We start from the raw sequence: 23,910 nt of genomic DNA, 5'->3' as shown, positions 1-23,910 counted from the left end.
GGCTGTGAATGTAAACAGATTATGTCAGTTTACATTATTATGTGGTTTCCATCCACATTTTGATGTTGTTGGTACTGGGAGTTGAACCGACGATCTTCCGATCACAGACCCCCCCTTCTCAAGCCTCTGCGCCACCACTCCCCTTAATCTCTGAGTCACCACTCCTCTAAACTTTATTTAACTAAAACCATATATAACCACATGCTGAAAGTAACTCATTTTTGCATATTTATTTTCATTAATACAGTGCATGCTATTCAGTGACTTATTTTGACAGAATTTCTGTTTGTATTGCAGCATTGCCTCAGAGCCTGAAGAGAACAAACACACAGTATTGAGTTTCATCTTGTTTCACAGAGATTTCTCTCAAGTTATTAACAATTTATTCCATAAAAATATACAATTCCAAAATTATTTATATATGTTTAAACGCTGAGAAAGAACCGTTGTATATCTAAAACACTCTGCTTCCCTTGATGTGCTTTATACATCTGTTTAGATTTAAACTTATTGCAATATTTGACATCTTTTTTGTTACCCTTTTAACAATTTAGTCTTTTCACAGTTTGTCTAATTATTATTGTTACTTTTAAAAATAAAACACGCTGATAAGATGCCCATACAACAAACTTACCACCAAACAATAGTTTCTTTTTTTTAATTAGTTTTTTTTATTTTGCAGGAAATGTTTGAAATCTCATAGAAAATAAGTTCATTGTTCGGATTGTCCCGGCACCGGAAATAGATGCTCACTTAACAGATGTGCTTTTACTTTGAAGGTACAGCTTCCTGTGTACGTGCTGTGCGACGTTAGCATTACGTCGTCCTGAAGCGAACGTTAAACTTTGATAGATGAATTCAATGGGAAAGTGACTCTGAAGAATGAAGCTGTGGTAAAAAGTCCTCAAAGTTCTCGGAGGACGACACCAGGAGACTCCAGAAGAGCGTTAGCTTGTATTTCTGACTTGAATCGGTAAGTTCACTAAAGTTTAAATTAACTTTTCGTAGTTTTTTAAGAAAAACTCGTGTTTGTGGAGGCTTCGTCAGCGTGCGCGAGGACACAGACGCCAAGCCACTTTGTTTGACTTTCAAATTGCAACTTTTTTTGGCAAATGTTTGTAAGATAACACATGACCGGTCAGGTTAGCTTTGAACATTAAATATAATTAACGTTTTAACTGGCGTGGCGTGTGCGGTGGCAACCAAAAAGCGCCCAACTTGATTTAACTCATGTTTTATTTTATCAATTAACTTTCCTGTTTTGTTCAAAGCTGATGTCTCAGCGTGTAGCACTGTATTTATAGCCTCGTTAACTGTGAAATAATGACTGATAGTTGCTTTTCAATGGCAAAGGTAATCATTAAATTAACAGAAGAAAAAGGAAAAGTAATTTGATTTAAAATACCTTTTTCAAGGATTCAAGCTTCTTTATTTGTCATTCACACCCCATGTGGTACATGTGGTGGAACAAAATTATCTACACTTTATGCTCCTCAACCTCCTTCCTGAGGGGGAGCGGAGCAAAAAGTGTGTGTGCTGGGTGAGTGGGGTCATTCATGATGCAGGGGGCCCTTTTCCTGCATCTAGATGTGTAAATGTCTGTGACGGTGGGAAGACTAACTCCAACAGACTTCTGTGCAGCCTTCACCACTCTCTGCAAAACTTTTCTTTATGCAGCATTCTATGGTATGTTTATTGACGCCAGCTTTTTAGAGGCATACAAATGTTATGTTATGGTACCCATGTTAAACTGCAAAGTATAAAAGTATTGGCAAACATTATTTTATGTAATTAAGCATTGTAGTATTTTGGTTGTGGATCATGTTGAAGGGGGGGAGAGAAGCTTTAAAATTTTAATAGGGATTTAGACCTAAATAATCTTACTAGGGGTATAGTTTATTCAGCCATTAGTTGAAAAAAATCAGGAAAGGCACATTAAAAATCTTTCTGCCTTATCTTGTTTCAACTGTTCAGTAGCTGTAACCTCCTCTTAATGCAATATCACAAACAAAAATAGCCAAAAAATGAGAAGATTATACAAAGACTATCAAGTGTGTTTAAGTAGCCTTGTCTTGAAACTAAATTATTAATAAATGACAAGTAGTGACCACTTCATGTTTAGAAGACCAGAGTTTGAACCACAATGAGCAAGCAATTCTGTAAGAATCCAAAAGATGGAATTTAAAGTGCACATTTCTACCACCTGGGCATTGTGATGAATTGATCATTCTTTTAGCTTTTGTTGTCTTAAATAACAGGTGGGACCCAACATTTTTCAGTCAGGTCATCTGGACAGTTTCTATTTTTGTACTGAAGCGTTTCACCTTTGATCCGGAAGGCTTCATCAGTCAAGGAAACGCACAACAAAACTGATTCTTCCCCCAACTGCTTACTCCAAAGTGGAACAAACCAGTTCCACTTTGTTGTTTTCAACCAGTTTGACATGACTGTCAACAAGGAAGAGGGCCGGCAATGGAGGAGGGGGCGTACCAAAGAAACCAACTTGGCACCAACAAAACTGGTTTGTTCCACTTTGGAGTAAGCTGTTGGGGGAAGAATCAGTTTTGTGTTGTTTCCTTGACTGATGAAGTCTTCTGGATCGAAGGCGAAACGTTTCAGCACAAAAAAAGAAACCGTCCAGATGACCTGACTGAAAAAATGTTGGATTGTATATCTGGATTATTGAGCATGGACTTTGTTGTTAACAGGTGGGACGTTTGAATGGAGGAAAAAAATAAAGAAATAAACTAAATAACAGCAAAATTTGAAACCATAACTAAAAAGATGCAAATTATAAAATGTCCTTTCCCAAAAGTATTTAAACAGGACAAACTCACAAAAGGTGAAGATTTTGTCATGCTCCCATTAGGTCTTCCATTTCTACACAATTGTGTGTTTTCACACCTGATAGTCTGGTAGACTCGGTTCGATTGGGACCAAAATTCAGAACATTTGTTACATTTTCAGCTGGTGCAGTTCACATTCACACTGCACTGAGTCAATCGAGTCAAACCCTTTGAGCAACCTGTCCCCCCCCCCCTCGCCTGTGGTTGCGCTGCACCAAGAACTACTGAAGGAAACAACATGAAAACCTCTGAAGAAGACACTAAGCGCAACTTACTTATTCTGGAAATATAAACAAAAATGGAGTGGCATCAAATTTGATTGGTTTTAGGATTTTTGTTTTGTTTGTGGCACATGTGACAAACATTTTCGTCTGACCATATTTGTATGAGGGCATTTACACCACGAGCCATTCCTCCCGCTACTGGTAGAAATGCACGTTTGTTTTGGTTGTATTTACCCAGAATGCCTGATATTTCTCTACAAGTTCTTAAAACGTTGTCAAATCATAAATAAATGTTATAGTTGCATCCATCCCCCAATCATCTTTACTCGCTTCTTTCTTTTTGGGTTGCGGGGGTCACTGGTGCTAATATCCAGCAGTCACTGTGTGAGAGGCGGGACACCCTGGACAGGTCTCCAGTCCATCACAGGGACTCACGGAGAGTAATAAGACAAACAACCATTCACTCTCTCTCACCTAGAGACAATTTAGTTACCAATCATTGTAACATGCATGTTTTTGGTCAGTGGGAGGAAACCGGAGTACCCGGAGAAAACCCACACATGCACGGAGAGAACATGCAAACTCCACCCAGAATGATCCTCAGGCAGGGATTTGATCCGGTGACCTTCTCGCTGAGAGGCAACAGCTCTACCAACTGCGCCACCGTGCCGCCCTAGCTAGAATCCCTTTTCCATTATTTGTTATCTAGAATAAGAAAATAAGCTGGAACTGTCAAAACAAAAACATTTTAAAGCTGCTTCTGGTCCCTGGTTGTCTCCTTTCAATATTTATCTCAGACCTCGGCAGCGTTTGTTTTGTCAAATCTCTGTAGTATACATCTGTTCAGGAAGAAAACCCCCTGTGAGGATCAGCGTGACCTGCTGGCAACCCTGTGCGTACCTCTGGTGTCTTGGCTTCCAGGCAAACAACTGAAAGCACAACAAAGGGTTTTACGTTCCCTTCACATGAAGAACCATGTTTGTTCTTGCAACATATTCACCGAGCTGGTTGAAACGTTAGAACATTCATGCTCGTGCAACCATTGAAGACGTTCAAGTTTGCCTAAACGTACACATCGTCACACAGTTAATGTTTTAAGTCACCATTTTTCATAATGAAATTTTATTGGGTAAAAGCGTCTTTTTTTTTTTTTTTTTTTTTTTTTTTTTTTTAATCAGGCAAAAGTAATTGGTCCTGGGATGAATTGACTACATTTGGCTGGCAGTCTTCTAGTTTCTTATCTTTATTGAAGCCATGTGTCCAAAGATTGAAAGGGGCCCTGTGTCAGGGGCCTTTTATCCTGACACTTGGCATTCCTTGCATTCTTGGTACAGTATTCTGTGGTGCGTTTTGAAGGGAGGGAGGTGACACTTTTTAAGTCCGCTTGATATATTGGGACATTTCCACGCCTTCACAAATTAAACTGTTAACCTAATCTAAAACATTTGAATCAAATGATCGTACCAGCAGACAGTTGATGCTTCAGGGTCTGACAGAAGTGGAGCTTTTAGTGGGATTACAGGAAGACGTTTCTCCACAGTGTACCAGGAAACACTTCCTGTCAGTGTGGATTCTTCCTGAGTGTGGATGCTTCTGCTCTTATCCTGTTTATTGCTTCTACTGTTATTCTAGACACTGCTGTGTGTTGAAGTCATTTATTACAGTGCTGTTTCACGTACGAGTTTAAAGCACAGACTTTGAGATTATGACAGGAATAAGACACCAGACTTGGGGCTTCTTCAGTAAAGCTCTTGATAACAAAAGCAAAGAAACCTGAGTTTTTCTTGGCTTCTTGCTCATTTCCTCCAGCTTCTTTAGATTTTTCCACTCCCTTCCAATGTGATTTTTCACCTCTGATGTAGTTGGGGCCACGTGGAGAAGCTGCAGTAAGTTAGATCAGCGTTGCTTTGCTACCATGCGAGTCCACGGAAGACAAAGACTTGTTTGTGCAGTGTTTCAGTGTGGTCACCGCTACCGAAGAGAGAGGAATAAAACACTAGTTTAAGGTCTGAGCTGACGTTTCTGTCAAACAGTCTAACCTCAGCAGTTCAGACTCCAGAACTTCTCTCAGGGGGGAGGGTAAACAAAGGGAGTGTGTGATGGGTGCTTGGCTTTATAGTTTGTTTCACATGTGTTAATTTAGTCTTGATGATGGTAAATATTTCCCAGTAAATGATCATTCTTAAAAAGGCTGATTGGTGGTTAATTTTGCCACTTTTCACACATCTGTTTGCCCTTATTGACACAAAAACATTAAATCACACAAACTAGAGGTAGCTCTGCAGCAATGACACAGAATTAGCTTTTTGTAGTGAACAACAGAAAACTTCTAGTATGTTATTTTTTTTTTTAAGTTTTAATTTTCATTGAAATAGGAGTTGTTTTGAACCTTTCTTGAGCACAAACACCAACAAAAGCATGAGCTTTATGGCGACACAAGCTTTAAGCTGTTGAGTTGTTTTCTGTAGTGCAAATTTATCATCAGCGCAATATCAATATCGCAATGGGCTGTTTACTGCACTAAATCATAAGCCTTTATATTTTAATCACAGTAGTCCCTCGTTTATTGCGGGTGTTCTGTAACCTGGCTCCTCAGCGAAAAGTGAAATAAATGTGAAGTAGGGATACAGTAGTTCAAGTAGACTTTATTGTCATTACCATCTCATGGGGTACATGAGATGGAACAAAATTATGTACTGTAGTAGTAGTGGTAGTTTATTTTAGTATTTATATATAGATATATATTTGCATTTTAAACCCTTCCCACACTCTTGCAATGTTCCTAACAATTTTCTAATCTCTTAAGAGTTAAAAAAAAACAAAAAAACAATCTTAAATGGGTACTCACCAGAGAAGATGAAGAAGAGATGGAGATGAAGAATTAGCTGTCTAGTGATGACAATGAAGATGAGATGAAACCAGGCGCTTTGGCTTCGTCCTTCATAATAAAAGTGTGAGATGGCATCCTTTTCCAGAACAGGCCCGTTTCGTCCACGTTAAAACTTTGTTCAGACCTGTAGACCCCTCGGCGATCAGATCTTTGATCACGTGTTAACAAACTCCTCCACTCCTGCTGTGAGCGGACGCGGCCTCTTCATGCAGAGAATCACTTTTTAATCCAAATCGCTCCCCGCTCTTCATTTACAAGACCAGCTTCTAGCTTAACAACCGTGCCGTAGGCGGCAACAGCCGCATAGGTACGGAGATCTTAAAAGTTTGTTCAGAAGTTAGACTTTCTCTTTGTCGGCATCTTCCATTGGCGTTTCGGTTCACCGCCAGAAATGTTTCAACACAAACGTTTGGGAGCCGTCCAGTTAAAAAATAGTGGAGGTAAATAAACCCAGTGCTACTAGTGTGTTGGCGCCCGTCTGCATCTGTAACAACCAATCAGCTGTCAGTTAAACAGCTGACGGTTACTGAGCCAATCAGCGCCCGGGTTACTAAGCATTTCGGTTACAAAGCATTTTTGACATTTCGGTTCGCCGCCAGAGACTTTTGAACACACAACGTTTAGATAACATAAAGCAGTAACGCTTGAAGTTTAGTTGAAAAAGCGACAGTAAACAGACAGTAACTACCAATCAGCAGCCGGAAAAACAGCTGATATAGCTGAGCCAATCAGCGACCAGGAAAATGGAGCTGACGGCCAATCAGCACCCGGATCATCGTTCTGTTTCTTAGAGACATGTCCTCACATGATTTACACTTTTTTGAATGTTACGTTTGTAAAGTTAAATTTTCTAAAAATAAATAAATAAATAACTTCATGTGACATGAATTAAATTTTACGTTTGCAAATGCCGGTTCAGCGGTCATGACTTTGCTTTTCGAAAACACTGTTGGGCAGAAAACGGCACCCAGAACCACTACAGACAGCACAGCATTGATTTGAAGGGACATGTGGTCCGTTTGAGTGGCGATTACAGTGGAGGCTGAATGAAAGAAAACTGCAAAATGGCGGCACCTGTCCGAATAATTTTGTCATTAACTTTCACATACACATGAGTATTTTACAGTTGTATACAGTCCACAATCATGTGTTTAAAAAAAAAAAGAAAAATATTTTGGACTGCTGTGCACAACAACAAACAACCCTGCGATACAGCGAGTCCGCGAAAAACGAACCGCGAATTAGCGAGAGTCTACTGTACTATACATTTATTTTTCTTTCTGCATACTAACATTTACACAGGTAAATCCATTAGACTTATTGACCTTTAAGTCTACACCTTGTTTAGATGACAGTGGAATGAATCAGAATTTAGCACATGATGTATTGTTTTTCCTTAGACGACTGTTAAAGCTGTTTTACAGAAGCAGCACATCTCGTGGTGCAGTTGTTTGACACCGTCGCCTTGTTGTAAAGAGGCCGCAGGTTGGACTAACAGCTGGAGCCTTTCAACGTGGAGTTTGCATGTTCTCCCCATACACAGATTTATTCCCACAGTCCAAAAACATGCATGTTATATTAATTGTCAACTCTAAAATGTCAGTAGGTGTGAGAGATTGTGAATGGCTGGCTGTCACGTGTCTATGTGGACCTGTGATACCTGTCCAGGGTGTACCCCGCCTTGCGCCCAGTGATAAAAAGCTGATAAACAGCTCTAGCTTTAGACCCAGAAGGAACAAGCGGATAAAGAAAATGGATGGAAGAAAAATTTAGAAATTTAATTTATTCATTAAAGCACATTTCTTTGCCTATAAGGGATTATAGGCACATTTAAATGTACGTGTCCATCTGTAAAACAATTCTGACGTCTAACATAACATAAACATACAAAGTCCACTCCAACTTGGAAAACAAAAGTGTGACCCATGTCAAATTGTTTGAGCAACTTGAAATGATCTTATTGGTTTAGAGAAATTTCATATAATGTACAAAAAAATACTAATACTTGGGGTGTTTACTGCTGTAGCTTCTAAATAAAGTTGTTGTAGAAATTAATTGGATATTGGCAATATTTTATTTTGAGATCAAATTCAAGTCCAAGATGCTAGTTTAACCTTTTTTGGATAAACCACTTTTTTTAAAATATATAATAATGGTTTAATTTAAAGTAAGATGGCAGAATATGTTGTTAGCTTAAATATAGTTTTTAGCGTTTCTTTGTATTTGGCTTATCGTTCAAAAGCTGATTGTAATCAAATAAAGCTGGAAGCTTTAAATATGTCCACAAATCACCCACTTTCATTGGGGTAATTGCATTCGTTTTAAAGTTTGTTGTAAAGAAAGGTATGGTAGTTCATGTGTTTGAGGACTGACAAGCTTCTGATCACAGCATGCCATCAACTTTACGCTGGAACAGTAAAACGGCACCAACGCTTCATGATGAGATGAGTAGCTCCAGGCAGGTTTATAAAATTATAGTTCACGTGGGTAGGCAATAAATAAATTAGGTCCACTGCAATATGACCACATCTGAACTCTTTGCTGCTTATAATGGAGTCACTTCTACTACAAATTATTCTGCGTCTGCTACGAAGAGCCAGTCTGAGTCTGAAAATGCACATCTGCACCACAGATGGAAGTAGTAGTAGAAGTAGTAGTAGTGAAGGTGTGTGTGAGTTACAGAAACCAGCCTTTCAGCATCTGGTCAAATAATCTTAACCTGACAGACCGCCCCCCCCCTTCCCCCCCCCCCCCCCAGATGCTTATTCCTCCCCCTACTCCAAAACTTCATTCACGCCATCTGTTTAATGTTACCACAACTTGGCTAGAGAGGAGTCAAGTTTAACATTAGCTATGTTTACATGTGCAAAACTCTTTAACCGGATTGAAACGTTTTCAGATTAAATAATTCAAACGTATCGTTTACGTGGGCACAGTCCGTTCACGACGAGCGTTTACATGCAGCGGGTTTTTTTGAACAGAAGTACTGACATGTGCAGAGTGGGAAACTCTCCTTAAAAAAACACAGAAGTTCTACATCCGGGATGAACGTAAACAAACCGGAGCGCCCAAAATGGACCCGCGACAGGTTTTAACGACGGTGGAGACGTTACTGCACTCCCTGACTGAGCTGCAGGTGATACAGATCATTTTGAGCTCTTTCAAAGTTTCCAGTAGAAATGTTGTCGCTCACCGACCAGTTTTGCTTCCCCGACACGCTAATATTATTAGCATTAGCCAGGCGGAAATGACATCGGTCGCACATGCGCAGTCAGGTCAGTTTTTCACGATCGGAAAAAAATGAACAGATTAAGTGTTTATATGCGTACCGTTCGGATTATGAATCGGCATAAACCACTCGTTTTGTTCTGATCACAATTTCTTTCAGCTCGCGCTGAATAAACAAAAAATAACCCAAACGGGGCGTTTACATGACACATTTTTATTCCGAATGGCCGTTTAATCCATTTACTTATGTCCATGTAAACATAGCTATTAATATATATATATTTTTTAAGTTGAATATTCTTTCTGAATTATATTTAATTCACTGTTTTAACTTGTTAAATTCCATTTTGAAAGCAAAGCATTTCATGAATGTTACTTTGTGGATTTAGGATGCAAGTTAACAATTAAAGTTTTGGAAAGTCTTGATGGCGAGTATATATTTTGGACACGGATGTAATATAGATGTTTTTATTCTAGAGTGGATGGGAAAACACTATTTGAAGGTTCTGACAGTCGAACACTCATGCAGAGATCATTTGTGCCCAGGTGTGAACTGAGACAGAGCTCCTCTTTGTGATTCATTCAGTCACTTTTTTGATGTCAAGTGTGTGTGTGTGTATATATATATATATATATATATACACACCATTCTTTCATGTTCTCCATCCATTTTTGAAACTTTTGTCACACTGCAGGCTCTTGGATGTCCGAACTAGTTAATTTCTAAGGTTTTGTAAACGTATTGCACAAACTCGTGCCGATGGAGTTTATCTAAACCAGCATCTCAGTGACAGTCGGGTCCAAACAAGTTTGTTTCTGCGGCCACAAGTTACCCAGAGCAGAAAAAAAAAACCTATTTGTTTGAGCCGTTTTCAGGAAAGAATCCACTTGTGATGTGTCTGTGTATTTACAGGAGCAGCAGGATGTATGTTGTGTCAAACAGACCGTGCGCAACAATGGAGCCTTCAGTCACAGAGTGGAAAAAGGATATTTGTTTCTTGTTATACTAATATTTGCCAGAAGGATCAGTTTTGCCCCTGGTTTTTGTCTTCCATAATTTGCTAAAAGATAATGGTATGTCACTAGCATCATTCTTGACATGCAAAAGAAGTTTATTGAGTGTTAAAACTGTGAGGGGTGGAATGTAGTTGGAAGGAAGGAGGTCAAAAGTGTCAGCGGGGATGTCGGTGCCAGGCATGAATGTTGAGTTTTCAGGAGCCTAACCTGCTCAGGAATGTTTGTCAAGTGCAGGGCTCACTCCTCCACTCACTGTGGGTCACTCAAACTGTCAGGAATCATAATTGCAACACTTTTTTTTGTTTTGCAGGGCTGAAGTGGTGGTTCTCATTTTTGGGCATTTCTCTTAAGTTTAAGATCAGAACATTTATGGATGACCTGATCATCTAAGCAAATTGTTCTGCCTCGTGGCATTTAAAGGGTGCTTGTTTTATAAACCTGAGAAATAAACAGACGTGAACATTTCTGTGCCGTCTTCTGATAAAAAGTAAGCCCTCATTCAATTTGCTTTGTTCAGAAATTTGCCCAAAATAACCCTAATGACTTGCATGTGGGTTATTAAGATCCTCTGCTTGTGCAGTGCTGAAGGGGATTCTCATGACACTAATAAAAACAATTTAAATGTGGCTTCTATCAGAAAATGGCCTTAATTTTCCCTCTGCGCTGATTTTACTTAATTCAAAAGATTTCATCTTGTTTATGTCCTTGTTTCCTTTGTTAAAGTAACTATCCTCTGCTTTCACATGGCAGTAATATTTAAATTTTCTACACAAAAAAAGAGCATCATTGTATGTTTTTTACGTTTGTTTGGCAGCTGAATGCAGCTTTTATCCTGGTGAGAATAAAGAGATTTCCATCAAATCACGGCTGTACTTGGGGAGGTAAACATGTCGGTAGGACGCACATCTGTGGTCCTCCTTAACCTTGAATCCCCCGAGGAGCTTTAAAAGCAAACCATAAAAGCAGGTTGTTCTCAAGTATTGGTTAGTCTTTTTTCTATAGAATACTTTTAAATATAAAGTACAGTGTATGACCTTTTTAGACCAGACTGAACCGTTTTGCCTCCAGTTTGTATTTAAAACAAATGAAGCACTTAAGCCTTATTTTTTAACAACAGCCCTCAGTTCATATGTTGAGGGCATTGGTTTAATTATGCTCATTTCTTACCCCATGGGGTGCGACACTGTGACCCCACAGTGGGAGGAAATGAAGCAGAGCCTGTAGTCTCGACCCCCCCCCCCCCCCTCCTCTCATCTGCACCACAAGATGTTTGAACAGAGACTCTGCATTAGTGCTTGGATCTCCACATATTGTACACAGTCTCTTTCAAATTAGATTTAGTTGGAAATAAGCAACAGAGAGGCATGTGATGAGTGGTCATGTGGATACTGTACGACTTTGTTATGGAAGTTTGAGATGCCGAGCATGCCTGCACTACAAGGCCTGAGACCCCTGGGAGAATAGTGCTGTTATTCCTGATAGGAGCGTCCATTACTGCCTGAGCGCAGGAAACGAGGGCTGCTGGGTAATACGTTCTGAAGATCACTTTGTTTTTGGTCTCTGAGGCAGCCAATTTGTTGCTGCACAGACTGCAGGGTTAATTTGATGCCGTGGTCATTTGGAGAGGATGAATGGGACCTTATGCCATTCTGTAATAAGATTTTGTGATAATGCGATGATCCTACTTGTTCCTCCTTTGATCGAAAATAAAGATACTTTTATTTTTAATCATTTTGTACTTGTACTGATATGTAGGGTGGCAGCTGAAACAATTAAAATCCTGAAGATTCCATCTTGTTTTGCAGAATTGGTTTGCAAAGTGTATTATAATTTAGTTGCATCACGTTGCTTTTCCCTGCTCTTGATCAGTTTCTAGGACACGATGTAACCAGTTTGCTCATTACTCGACCTTCTTGTAGGAAGTGGCGCGTCGTTCCTGTTTTGCGTCACATGTAGTGGGCGAAAACAGCCCTCTGATCTAGTTCCAGTCTAAATATCGCTAAACTTTGTGATCTCACATGCACTGTTGTTGACTGATTGTGCTGGCTGAGGGGTTTAGATATACATGACGGTGAATGTGAAGATGTGGTGGGCAGATCTCTGTAGGAGTTGTAACCATTGTTGTTGTGGGTTTAGTTTTTTAATTAGAATAGCTGATGAAGTAGTCTCACACTGATGTAATTTTTAGAAGCTTTTGAGTTTTTAAACCTTCTAATTATCCTCTGAGACTTTGTATTTACCAGTACGGCTTTTAGGATTTTTTTTTTTTTTAAATGCCAATGCAGTGTAGTACGTCAACGTTTTGTAAGATTTCCACTCTTCATTCAGTCAAATTTTATGAACTCGTGACTCATCTGGCAAATAGTCTGTGCACTTGCTGGTTAAAGTTGACTCTTTGCATATTTCAGTGTCTTTAACCAGACAAATCTTTAATGGATCATTTTCTCTTTACTCATGTCCCTTTATCCTTTTAATCCCATCCCCTTTCTGTTCAGGTTTATCCAGCAGAAGATGATGTCGGACGCCAGCGAGATGTTGGCAGCAGCTTTAGAGCAAATGGATGGGATCATTGCAGGTAATCACACTGAACACTTGGACTTTAAGGGGCTCTCATTTAAGTGGGCATAGCATGCCATGAGTTCTGGTCACATCTGGAAATGGTTAAATTGGAAGCTGGGAAGTGGACTGCAGCACAGTGTCCTCATTTTGCTTCCTGCACTTTAATATTCTCTCTCAAAGTTTTGAATAAATCTGAATCACTGGCTCATTCTGCCTTGCTTCATGAGAAAATACAAAAAGTTTCCATTGTCCCTGCATCAGTGGAAACTAATGATTATTCAAGCTCCACTACTTTTACAAACTTGTGCCCGAGAGCTTTTGGCTGTGCTCTGATTGTGCTGCTGTAGATGAGCAGCCCAGGCTGCAGGTTTAGAGTCCCCACTTTTCCGCTGATGTATGTAATTATAGCACTGACCTTTCCAACGGGAGTGAGGCGGGTGATCACATGACACCCACCAGCCTCTACCCCGTTTTCTCAGAAACCACAGCCATCATCAAGTCCCACTCCTTCACTATAGCGAGGAAGCCATGATTGTCTGGGCATTTCTGTAATTATTTGTTATTGAACTGCTTTAATAACGTGGAGCATCTTCATTATAGCTGACATTTAGGATGGATGACGGATGTGCTGGAGTAACATCAGTTAGTCTGGTGCAGGCGGTGCGTTTATGATTCAAAGATGGAGTTTAAATATGGTTTCCATCATTACTCAAGGATGTTAAATTCTCCTTGTTTTTTTTTTTACTTTTCAAATAAATATTGAGAGTGAGAGTTAAAGTAGAGAGAATATTAACTAATAGGTTCAATCCCCAGTTTGGACCTGGGATCTTTCTGTGTGGAGTTTGTATGTTCTCCTTGTGTTCGTGTGGGTTTTCTCTGGGAACTCTTGTTTTGTTTTTTTGTTTTTTGTTGTTTTTTCCCACAGTCCAAAAACATGCATGTTAGGCTGCCTTCAGGCCCAGGCCTCCCTTTCATAAGCTCTGTGATCTCAATGGGATTTGCCTGGTTAAATAAAGGTAAAATAAAAATAACCTCTAAATAAAGCAACCAGCTGGTTCATTTTTCATTTAAAAGATGTGAATAAAGACCTGAAATGGCAATGAAGGAAAATGCACAGTTACCTTTTCTTAAGGTAGGTTTAGTATGTTTTTCACTGATTCCATTTGACAGACATTAAACACCTTTTAGGAATGTATAGTATTGTATAATTTGTCATTTAGGTTAAAAACATAAAATAATTATAAATATAATTTACAGTTAAGGATGGACCTGCGAAGACATCATTAGATTAAGTGCACAGGTTTTAATAAAATTACTATAAGTAAAACTCAAAATACAGGTACACGAACAATACAATGGCCCAAGAGAACATGTATAAATTACAACAGAATGTATGATGGACTTTTTGATTACAAGATATGAAGAATGTTGTTTACACAAGCGGCATCTGTGCATGAAAAATAAAACACCTGCTTCACAATCACTGCGACGTTTGAAGAAAATTCATACAGATGTCAAAAAGCACACCGCAGCTTGTTTACTTTCTTGTATATAAAAAGGTTTTTATGCACATGAGACGGGCTTCTACAATATGTTAAACAAAAACGGCAATGCTTATGTTCCAAAACCTTAAGCTGCTCTAAAGAAAAGCACACACAAAGCGTTTCATCCATCTTCCCACAGATTTAAATGAAGTGTGGTCTGAGCCATAAATACTTCAAATTATAGCATGCTGTTTGGGGTGTGGGAATCCAATTCATTTGATTCTCATTTTGGGTTTTACGCCTGATTTACTACGTCTTGTATCATTATTGCGTTGACTTTTTTATTCTTGTGAAATAATCCAATTTTAACACCCGTATGTCACTGGGCTGCGGCTGCTGGCAACTAGCTGGTGAACAGCGTTCACAAGTGGGTCTCTAATACGATTCTGCAAGCCGTGCACACGAAAGTAGGCCATGGTTTTTCAAACACCGGCTGCTGCCGGGCTCGCTGGTTGAATAAAACATGGCCGCACAGCTCACTGGCCATAAATGCTCAAAATTCAAACACTCAAACTGAAAATGTCCATTTTCTTTCAATTTTGAGTGGCCAGCTAATCTCCAGTAGTGGTAGCCCAGCGAGATACTGGCTTTAACTCCTCTCTGATTCTCCCAAGGCTCTAAGGCCATTGATTACTCCAATGGACTGTTTGACTGCCAGTCGCCCACGTCACCTTTTCTGGGTGGCTTCCGAGTGCTGCACCTTCTGGAGGACTTGCGAGCAGCCCTGGAGCTGATGGACAATGAGGAAAAAGACAACCTGCGCTGCCAGATCCCTGATTCCACCGCAGAAGGAGTGGCAGATTGGCTGCATGGACGAACGGTAACAAAAGTCAACAGCAGGAGACTTTCTATTCTCTGTGGTGAATTGGAAGCTTCTTACTTGAAAAATTCTTAATGATTTTAAATAACGCATCAGGTTTTATCTTTACACAGAGCACAAGTGATTAGTGAGTTTAACTAAAGGAATGGAATAACTTCAGTTGTCGTCACAGAAAACAGACCCCGCCCACCGAGACTGCTGGCTTTTTGTTTTTGTTTTTTTGTTAAAAGGCTGAGAAGTAAACCCTTTACAATTTTGTCTTTTGGAGACTAACACATCTGCAGCTTATCATCTGACTTGATCAAGTCCAAACTGATTCCAGAAGTTACTTAGATTTCAGTTCAATTCAGCTGCTTTTTAACAGAAACATGTCTGATCCACGTATGAATAGATGCAGATGGGATATTTTTTGCAGCTCAAGTCTGTGAATGATAAACATTTTGTCTGTAATAATCATCCTCTGTTCTGCTTTTCATCTCTGGATCATGTTTTTGTCTGTACTGCGACAGTCATGAAGTTCTGTATGACTGATAACGTTTCTGTAGGAGTCCTGCTTAAGATATTCTCCTTTAAACTCGTTCTATCTCTGCAAGACTCATGATTCTCCCTCACCATCGCCCTGCGTCTGTCTGTGAAATTTGAGAGAAGGGTTTGCTTTTAAAATCACTTTAGTGTGAGATCCCTAGTGACCTTCATATACTTTTTGGGAAAAAAAGTTGTGTTATTGTCCATTTTCTTAACTTAAAGACTAAATTAAAACAAGTCAAACTAGCAGTACTGAAGGCAGCAGAACATAAAAATCTAATCTCATCTGCACTTCTTTGGTTAGACTTGAGGATATGTGCCAGGACTATTAAAACATTCATAACGCCCCACTTATTTGTCTCGTCATTTGATTAAATCTGTAACAACGGGGGGGAAAATATGTGCAAAACGGGTCCAATTCCTAAAACAATTGATGTAATAGTTTTCAACCCACCACCTGTAATTAGAACGGCGTCTGTGCTGCTTGATTGCTTCATTTGAAGCTCATTGTAGTGGTGTACAGGAGCATAATTATAAAAATGAGTCTTCAATTAATTACAGACCCCCTTGTATGTTTCAACCCAGCAGCTGAAAACCTTTCCCTCGCTTATTCATGAGCTTTAATGCTAAAAAATGAATTAAAAGCTTTTTATTTCCTAAAACGACAAATACAGCGTTTATTTTTATTTTTTTGTAACACAAATGATAATTTTTTTTTCCCTCAGACGAACATGCACAGCTCAGAGGTGGACCACCAAGAACGTCTTTCACGACTGGAGAGTGACAAAGAGTGTCTCATCCTTCAGGTTTGTGAACAAAACTCTTATCAAGTATGAAGTAATTGTATTCTCTCTGACCTGATGGTTCTTTTTTAATTTTCTGAGTTGAGATGAACAAATATTAAATGTCAGTCTAGCTTTAAGTAGTTTTGTTTCCTGGTTTTAGTCATTTTATTTAATTTAATTTTTTTACCTAATGGGTCCACTTCTCTTCTGTTCAAGATGTCACTTCTACTTTTGTGTGATGGACTTGAATTCTCTTGTAGTTCAAAGTTCTCTGTATAGTATTACATTGTTCTCTTCTTTAGAGTTAGATGAAAAACAAACAATCGGTCTAAAGAGGATAATTTGTGGTTTTCAGGAACAATTTTTTTTTTTTTTTCATTCAACCTTTATGCAGTTTAGTCTCATTGAGCCATAAGGACTAATTTACCATATTTTTCGGCCTATAGGTAATTTTTTATTTTTTTGGCATAATTTACATGCCTTGTCGCTTATAGGCTAAAGTGACGTATTTATGGATTTTTTTCCCCATATTTATAAACCAATTTTTGGCTGAGATCTGAAAGTTTTCATTCATTCTGACCGGAAAAAAAAGAGCAGTGCCACTTTACGCCACTAGATGGCAGCAGAGTAGTAGTAGAAGTAAGGCATGCTGTTGTATCATGTAATAGGTAAACGTGGCTATAATGACAATTTCAACAGTTCCAAGATGAAAACAATGGGACTTTATTTTTTATTTTTTATACTTTACACTTTAATTGTTTTTGTCTTGAACTTCTTTTAATCTATCATGTCCTGGATGACTGAGAATCTTCACCAGCTATTAATGACACAATCGGCTTGCCACAGTCCCCTCACCTTTGTTCTGCTCACTGCTTGGAGCAAGTCGGACCAGCTGCATTGCCCCAGCGAAATGCAGCTAATTTGACCATTAAAGTGCATTTATTAAGTAAAAGTTCAACTGAGAAACACCATTGCTATAATTTCAAGTAAACAAATAATTGTTTTGGGTACTTGTTAAATTTCGAAGAAACGAGCCGCGTTCTTCCTTCCTTTTTTTTCCTCCCTCTGCATGCTCCCGAAGCACTGAGGCAGTGAATACTTCTGAAATGCAGCTGATTTGTCCGTCAAAGTGCATTTATTAAGCAAACGTTATGCTGAGACACACCTTTACTATAATTTTGAGCAAACAAATAATTGTTTTTAAGTGTTAATCTTGTTAAATTCATGTTAAAGTCCTCCAGTGCACGCTCCCACGGCTGCCATTTGACAGCCAATCAATTTTTGACACAACACCAGCCCACATTTTTGGGTTGTCAGCGGTGATGCATAATGGATGCAACGTATACTGCAAAGCGACATATTTATGGATTTTTCCACTTTTTTAGACATATTTGGACTGACGTGACATGTACGGCAGGAATTACGGTACAAGAGAGACCTGTTTTAAAACGAAGAACACAGATGAGTTACAACAATATACATACGTATAAAAAGCATATAAAATGAAACGTAAATGGAAGAAATTATACAAAAACGAAACAACAAACAAAAAAACAGCTACATTATAAAGCAATGTAAAATGCTAAACACAGGAACATGTCTGCATTGGTTTTTGCCATGAACTTAGCAGTTGTTTGAAGACACTTAGGGAGGTCAAGATCAAGAGCTTCAGCTCTTTTTGTAAGATATTCCAGGAAACAGGAGCGGAGTAGGAGAAGACCCTTCTTTCTAGTTTAGTCCTCACTGAGGGAACACTGCAGGTAATAATGTCCCGAGAGCGCACGCTGTAGCTGCACTCACACAGAGACATGAAGGAGGAGATGTATGAAGGCATCAGACCAAGAAGTGATTTAAAGATGAAAATGTACCAGTGGAAGAGTCTGTGTGAAGTTAATGATGTCCAGTTAACCAGTGAATACAGGGTGCAGTGGTGGGTACAGTAGTTACAGCCAGTTATGAATCATAGTGCACCGTGATAGACAGCATCCAACATCTGCAGGGTGCTTGTAGGAGCGTTCATGTAAATGATGTCACCGTAATCAATGGAGGGAAGAAGGTCACAGTTACAAGGTGTTTACTAGCATTCAGAGTTAGACAGGATCGGTTTCTGAAAAATAAACCCAGTTTTAATTTCAGTTTCTTTACCAAGTTTTCAATATGAGGCTTAAGAGAGATGTGCATCGACCAAGATATCCAAATATTTGTAAGAATCGATGGAACTCAATAAGAGCACCATTCGTAGGACTGCTGGGACCAACTTCCTGTTTGAAAACAACTTGCCTTTGGTTTTATCAGCATTTAGCACCAGTTTGAGACTGAACAAATCTGACTGCATGATGTCGAATGCAGGCTGGAAAAGATGGAAAACTTTACCAACTGTTTTTAGTTCGACAATAAACAAATGTGTCGTCAGCATAGAAATTGTCTTGAGGTTTTGGGTTGTCTCTGTCCAAAACACCGAATTTTAAATTTAAATTAAATTTTCTTATAGACAGATTTTGAGGTTGTTAAAAAGGCTCGACTGGTTTTGAGTTCATGTTAACTTCAAGAAACACCTGCTGGTTATAACTCCATATTTGTTGCATGAAAACTGTGTTGTTTTCAAGTTGCAGATTTAAGTTCACAGGAACATTTTCTTAAAATGCAAAGATGCTTACAGTTTTAATCATCCTGAAATATGCTTATAAGAGTTGTATGATGGTTGTGCAGGTAAGCGTGTTGACAGACCAGGTGGAGGTGCAAGGTGAAAAGATTCGAGATTTAGACAAAAGTCTGGAGCATCATCGGGAGAAGATGAATGCTGCCGAGAAGCTTCTTCAACAGGTAAGGCCTCTACGAGGATAAAACTGGCAACGCAGGTTCCTCAGTTTTTGAGTTTAGAGGGCTGGGATTCAGTGTTGTCAGAAATAGTTGACCTGCTCGTCAGTGCTACTTTACTAACGGAGCACACTGATCCTCAGGAGCTGTTAAACCGGACTGCACTGGAGACCCAGAAGCTGGAGCTGATGACCGAGGTGTCCAGCCTGAAGCTCAAACTAACCGCTTTGGAGAGAGACCACAGGGGAAACGAGGTACACCCTCCTCCTCCAAACGTATTCAGTCACGGTGTTCATTGATGCAGATAGTTCAGTTCTCAGTTGCACCTGGACCAGGACTCCTGGCAGCTCCACAGCCATTGTTTCTAAAGTCACAAAGGTCCGTCTCACACGGCTGGACGACTCAGATCTGTCATGTGATGCTGGTTGAACTTCTTTAAAGGTTATGAAAGAGGCCTGAACTCCTCTTTTGCTCCAGCAGCTGTTTCCTGCCAGAATCCCCCCACTCTTTAAGGAAGAAATAGTTTCCACACTCCTCCTCAGCTGAGGGGAGAGTAATATGTGGCGTTAACGGACTAAAAGGAGAAGATGGACTTTTTTTTTTTCCAACTGAACCTAGTTTTGTTTTCTAGTAAAGTTTCAAATTATAATAATAAAAAAAAACGTTTTGCCAGCCTTGTCTAAAAACACCTCAAATACTCCTAATTAGATTTTTTTTTCATTACTATTTTACAAATAATCAAAGGTTGATATAATCACAGTATTCCCTGTGCCTCAAACAAAAAGAAGGTTCATGAACGTGTCAACTTCACACTCAGTTAGAATTTATAATAAGATAAAAGACAACAAAACATCCATTATCCTTACCTGCTTTTTCCTTTCTGGGTCACTGGCGCCCATATCCATCAGTCACTGTGCGAGAGACGAAACAAACACCATAATATATAATGGCTCGTGATTAGTGCACATTTTGTTTGAGAAGTTGTGGTCAACGATCTCACTTTGGTGTTTTTTTTATCAGAAAGCATTGACAAGTTTATTTTTACGTTCTCACTTTCAGTTCAGCTCTGACACTTTAACACTCAAATTCTAGTATGACTCAAATCATCCACTGAGAAGCTGTTGGCTCACGATCACTGACGAGTGAAGGGAGAAGCTGCAGAGGCATTTTAAACAGTTTGCACTCAGATTTGATGGGATGGAGGAAGAAAACATAAACGAGTGGAAAGGTTTAAGTGACAAAGTCCACATTGTGATACTTAGTTGTTAAACAGTTTAACTTACTGACTGTATTCTCATTTTTGATGTGGTTCAGATGCAAAAGCCATGTGCAGTATAAAATGGACTGTGGACCTTATATGGTGCATACATTTTTCATCTTAATTTCTTGTTTACATACAGCATCTGTGTATGGGCTGCATACAAAATGGACAAAAATCTTAAACACACAAAAGAAAACAGGGAAAAAAGTTTTGATTTCTACAACTACACTTTTGCTCTTTCCTAAATATTGATGACCAATTTGATTTAGTGATTTTAGCGCCTGGGGTCAACCATTGAAGCAATGAGCAGCGCAGGCAGAGAAGAGTGGAGACGAGCGTCAGTGGTGATTTGTGACCGAAGGAAAGCTGCAAGGGACAAAAGACAGGTTAGGGTGGGACGAACAGAAAGACAGGCAATAGAGTTGGAGGTGACGGATGATGTTGAACAGCATTTTAAAAGTTTATATCAGAGGAACGGTTCAGGTTGAGCTGCTTGGAGACCAAGTGATATATTATTTGAACAAATCCAGAACAAGAACAGCCAGGGAGGAGGAGCAGAGGACGCCCACAGAGAAGGGTCATGGATGTAAAGAGTGCTGAGATGCGGTGAGATGGAGATACCCTCGTTTTGTCGCAAGGGGTTGCGTTACAGAAACCACTCCCCCCTACCAATAAGTGAAAAACTGCAAAGTATGAATGTTATACAGTTGTCCCTCGCTACTTCAGTTTGTTTATCGTGAACTCACTCTATCGCGGTTTTTCACATTAAGATTGGACATGACGCACAACTGGCTGATTGATGGATGAGCTACACGATCGGCTTGGAATTTTTATTTAAACTAAATTATTTTTAATTATTTGGCACCTGCTGCACCTTTGTACAGCCCTTACTGCAGGAAAAACTTCCTGCTGCAGCTGATCAGCTGTTCACCATGCAGAGCATAGAAGTGGGCGTGGCCAAGAGCGCTTGCAGGTGGCTGAGAGCAGCGGAGAGCTGAAATCATGACATTCTGTGCTTTTTAGAGCTTTAGAGTTTAGAAACATTTAGAATATTACAAGAGTGTGGTGTGTGTATATATACATACAATAAAGTAAACTACTAATTACTACCTGTACTACTATTCTTACTTTGCGGTTTTTCACATATCGGGCGGGGGCTTCAGGATATGGATCCCCCGCGATAAACGAGGGACTACTGTATTTATTTTAGTATTTATATTTTAAGGCTTTATAAACGCTCCCCATGATCTTGCAATGTACTAAACTCTTAAACCTATGTCATTTTCACCACGTACGTAAACGTAAATGGTACTTGTATAGTTCCTTTCATGATGAGTTACTCAAAGCTCTTTACAATCTGTGACCTCATTTACCCGTTCATACAGCACTCTACTAGATCTCTACAAAGAATAATCAGTGCTTTATCACATTCATGCACCAATGGGACACGCATCAGAGGCAATGAGGGGTTCAGTGTCTTGCCCAGGGACACTTCGGCATGTGACTGCTGGAATTGAACCCCCAACTCTTGCATTGGCGGACGATTGCTCTAACCATTCAGCCACAGCCACCCACTCATGTATGTATGTATGTATTGCACAGAAGCTACTGCAAAAATTTTATATGACCAGCCTTGGCCCAGTCCTGATCAGCTCTCTGTAGCCAGTGAGCACCAAGCGCTTTTAGAGAGAGCAGGACCTTCGGAGAGCCACAAAACCACACAATGGTCCCAATAGAGTCCAAATAATCCAGAGAAATTCGATGGGGGTCCTGGTGAGCTCCGGAGAAGACACCGGACCTCCAAGCAGCGCCTCTCTGCTCGAGAGGCCTCATGGGCCGTCAAGCAGCACTCAGCTTGACCAATGAGGCCAGAAGTCCAGTTCTGGTCCAATTCCCAATCGGTTCCGTACGGCTCTCTGCATCCACTGAGCGCCGAAGTCACTATGAATAAGGACCGAACTTTTTCGGATCGGATCAAAACTTTCCCTCCAATTCAGCAGAAAGCAGCGTCCAGAAGCACTGACTTCTGGGTAATGTAGTCCTTTTGACTGGTGATCGTGTATGCTTACTGAGAGAAAAACACAAAATGGTGGCGCCTGTACAAAGTATTTTTTTCATTAACTTTTTACTGTATCCCGTACTGTCTCCATCATGTGAGTAATATTAAAGTTGACAATTGTGTGTCATGTACAATCTTATTTTGAAAAACTACAAAAGTGGAATCACAAAGTAGTGAGGTACTACAGAAATGAAGATTTTGATAAAATATAAAAAATCACTCAAACTTTTTTCAGGTGTATTTGTTAATTTTCTTCCTCAGGGTTTGTACCAAGAAGTAACAGACCTGCGGTTCAGGATGACCGACATGGAGAACGAAAGGCTGCTGAGTGAGAAGAGACTCAAATCTAGCAGAGTGAGTGTGTTGACCCCCAGTGAGCATCCACATCACCATCAACAATCTTCTGTACCATGGAATCTGAAATGCATCAGTACTTTTTAAATCTTTACTTCTCCAGTCTCATTATCTTTAATTTTCCTCTTGGTGACTGTATTTGGCCCCTGATCTTCTCTCTCATCTGTGATTTTATTGTAACATCTTTCTGCAACATGCTTACCTCAAGCGTTTAAAGTGGATCTCCGAGCGCTTCATTGGAGATGAGGTGAAGGTTTAATCTGCAGCCTGCTCTCCTCCTCCTTTCTGGCTGTTAAGATCCTTTAAAGCAGCTCCTCCTTCACTGCTGCTCACTGCTTTCCTGACATTCACCACACTTTCTGTAAGTGTTCTTACTGATGCTGCTCGCTGCATTTGTCTCATCTGCTAACACGTGTGAAATACACAAACTGCATCATATTTGCTCAAATCATTGTTGTTTTATTCCAGTTATAATTTGTTATTCAGTGTATATTAATACAAGTTTATCAAGTTTCTAAATGTTTAGTACAGGTTGTGTGACAGCTGTGCATTTTTGAGGTGTCCACTGTTTTGCATGTTATTTATTTAGCCGAGTGCGTTTTATGATTGACACAAACTCATTTCACTGAACACACGGTGCATCGCATAAAGAAAAGTAACAACTGCCCTTTTTAAATTGAACTATTTTTCCTTTTTAATTGTCCAGGCTGTCTTGGGTGCACTCATTTTTTTTAAACGCATTACATTCACCACATTTATTTATTTATTAACCTTTTTATTTAATCAGGCAAATCTCATTGAGATCACAGATCTCTTTTGCAAGGGAGGCCTGTAGGCAAACTGACATGCAGGTTGTTTTGACTGTGGGAGGAAACTGAAGGACATCCAAACCCGGGGTTGAACCCTGGACCTTCTTGCTGTGAGGCAACAGTATTAACCACTAAACCGTTGTGCTGCAGCTTTATTTTACATATATATATA

The 23,910-nt window shown here is 39.6% G+C and overlaps 1 protein-coding gene across 1 annotated transcript in view; it reads left to right on the top strand.

Annotated features, from left to right (window-relative positions):
• The first annotated feature begins 831 nt into the window (after nt 1–831).
• LOC119428236 (liprin-beta-1) overlaps nt 832–23,910 on the top strand; it is a 32,925-nt gene continuing 9,846 nt past the window's right edge. Inside the window, exons 1-7 of the mRNA XM_037695887.1 lie at nt 832–973; nt 12,701–12,780; nt 14,923–15,128; nt 16,379–16,459; nt 19,148–19,261; nt 19,399–19,509; nt 22,837–22,929. Coding sequence (XP_037551815.1) covers nt 12,717–12,780; nt 14,923–15,128; nt 16,379–16,459; nt 19,148–19,261; nt 19,399–19,509; nt 22,837–22,929 — 669 coding nt within the window. The 5' untranslated portion in view covers nt 832–973; nt 12,701–12,716. The remainder of the gene's footprint in view (nt 974–12,700; nt 12,781–14,922; nt 15,129–16,378; nt 16,460–19,147; nt 19,262–19,398; nt 19,510–22,836; nt 22,930–23,910) is intronic.

Source organism: Nematolebias whitei, chromosome 22 (genome assembly GCF_014905685.2).
Source record: "Nematolebias whitei isolate Nwh7 chromosome 22, NemWhi1, whole genome shotgun sequence".
NCBI lineage: Eukaryota > Metazoa > Chordata > Actinopteri > Cyprinodontiformes > Rivulidae > Nematolebias > Nematolebias whitei.
The sequence above is the reverse complement of the archived record's forward strand: the minus strand, read 5'-3'. Positions and strand labels throughout refer to the sequence as shown.